The 2447-nt window shown below is 38.9% G+C and overlaps 1 protein-coding gene across 1 annotated transcript; it reads right to left on the bottom strand.

Moving 5' to 3' along the window:
• Window positions 1-348: 348 nt before the first annotated feature.
• On the bottom strand, window positions 349-1125 carry LOC137397995 (serine-aspartate repeat-containing protein I-like). The gene has a single exon (XM_068084095.1). The coding sequence runs from the start codon at window positions 1123-1125 to the stop codon at window positions 349-351; it is 777 nt and encodes a 258-aa protein (XP_067940196.1).
• Window positions 1126-2447: the final 1322 nt, after the last annotated feature.

Here is a 2447-nt window from a genome sequence, read left to right as displayed (position 1 = left end):
AACTAAGGCAGCCTTAAAAAGTTCATGCAGGGACTCCTTGGCTTATGTAGAGTTGCACAAAATCTTGCCGTTGCCATCAGTGAACAGGATCGGCTGCACACTTTTAACCGTTCTACAATGAAATTGTTACTTGATTGAGTAAAATGCGATAAATATATTTATATAAATAATTATATATAAAAATACAATCAATGCTGGTGCAGGCAATCAACTTTGTTTGGTGAGGCTTTCCCTTGCTCTGCTGGCTATCAATATTTTTGTATTTTACATCGTCGGAAAAGGTTTAGTTTCCGGGACCAAAGAGCCATTTTTGCCAGACTGGCAGCTTGTCATTTTTCTAGGCACCACCTACGTGGCCAGCCGGTCTGTTTTTCTACTGTGTGGTAGCCAGCCAATCATACTTTTTGGCTTGGTATAGCATGTATTGGCATTGGTATCGGCATCGATATCGGCATCGATATAGATATCGATATCGACATCGATATCGACATCGACATCGGCATCGATATCGGCATCGATATCGGCATCGATATCGGCATCGATATCGGCTTCGATATCGGCTTCGGCATCGATATCGGCATCGATATCGATATCGGCATCGATATCGATATCGGCATCGATATCGATATCAACATCGACATCGGCATCGATATCGGCATCGATATCGGCATCGATATCGGCATCGATATCGGCATCGATATCGGCATCGATATCGGCATCGATATCGGCATCGATATCGGCATCGATATCGGCATCGATATCGGCATCGATATCGGCATCGATATCGGCATCGATATCGGCATCGATATCGGCATCGATATCGGCATCGATATCGGCATCGATATCGGCATCGATATCGGCATCGATATCGGCATCGATATCGGCATCGATATCGGCATCGATATCGGCATCGATATCGGCATCGATATCGGCATCGATATCGGCATCGATATCGGCATCGATATCGGCATCGATATCGGCATCGATATCGGCATCGATATCGGCATCGATATCGGCATCGATATCGGCATCGATATCGGCAACGATATCGGCATCGATATCGGCATCGATATCGATATCGGCATCGATATCGATATCGATATCGGTCGATATCGATATCGGCATCGATATCGATATCGATATCGATGCCGATATCGATATCGGTATCGGTATAGTAAGCCTCTCTCAGTCCAACTGAGCCATCTTTTCATCTATCCATCAGTCAGCTGGCTATTCAGGGCATGCTTAGCCCTGTATCTGGTCGTCTAAATTCATTACAGTATTACCCATATATATAAATGTCAATAATATATTTGTTTGCACAGCTCTAAAATAGAGTACCTTTTGACACACAGCAGCAATGTTTATGCCCGTTGTAATGGTATAAGAGCATTTTTACAAAGACTCCTGTAAAATTGTACAATAGAACAGACCAATAGTACAGGGTTGTTTTTGATACTCAGAGTGATTTTTGAACTACTGACCTGCCACTCAACTATTCTAAGTGTTAACCCCCTTTACAACACCTCTCATTTACCAAACTGTTTGCTACAAACACATAAAAATAAGCAAAGCATTCGAAACCATTTACCATTCGGCAAATATGTCCAACATCTATGACTTACATTGACCTGAATTAAATTGTTGCTCACAATTTTAGCTAGTCATTGCGTTATTAAATTATGTTTTTACTGAATTTGGTTTATTTCATCATGCAACATGCTAATAATTTTGCATTTTGTTTTAGGTAATCTTAATGGCAACAGATGTTATATTTACCCTTTTGAAGCAATATAAATTTTCGGTTTTGGCCAGTCTAGTAATACAATGGACATGTTTTGTTTTGGAAATGGCTTCATCCGTGTCTGTAGGCAGTTGGCTTTTTGTAAGTTAATTTTCTTGCCAATAGGGGATTGGATAACTTTGGTTAGATATGGTACTAGCAATTTAGTAACATGTTTTGGTTTTAGTAATTGAGCTTCTAGTCCTAGACATGCTTGAATCAAAATGTCTTTGACACCGAGTTGCCTGAAACAAACCTTCTCGTTTATTTAATATCAAAAAAGAAACTAAACTGTAGGGGGTAAATTTCTTTAAAAATAATATGAGCACAATTTTTTTGCATGCCAGAAATATAGTGTAATATTTAGTTTGATACTTCATAGCTGAGTACTTGCTATTAGCTATCATATCAGTTAGCCAGTCATAGGAATCTATGTCACTCACATCTTTCCGGGCAATATTAAATGTCACACCAAAGTTGTATTTCTGCCATTTTGAAAGTTTCAGTCATGTGATAACTAAAGTATTTTACATTTCACCATCAGGAAAACTAGATCAACCATAATCATAACCAATTATAGCCCCAATTTTACTAGAATGTTTTATTTGGAATTAAACTACTCATTGAGTTTATGTAATTGCGTAACTCCACATTTTATTTATTT

The sequence above is a fragment of the Watersipora subatra genome, chromosome 6, assembly GCF_963576615.1.
Source record: "Watersipora subatra chromosome 6, tzWatSuba1.1, whole genome shotgun sequence".
NCBI lineage: Eukaryota > Metazoa > Bryozoa > Gymnolaemata > Cheilostomatida > Watersiporidae > Watersipora > Watersipora subatra.
The sequence above is the reverse complement of the archived record's forward strand: the minus strand, read 5'-3'. Positions and strand labels throughout refer to the sequence as shown.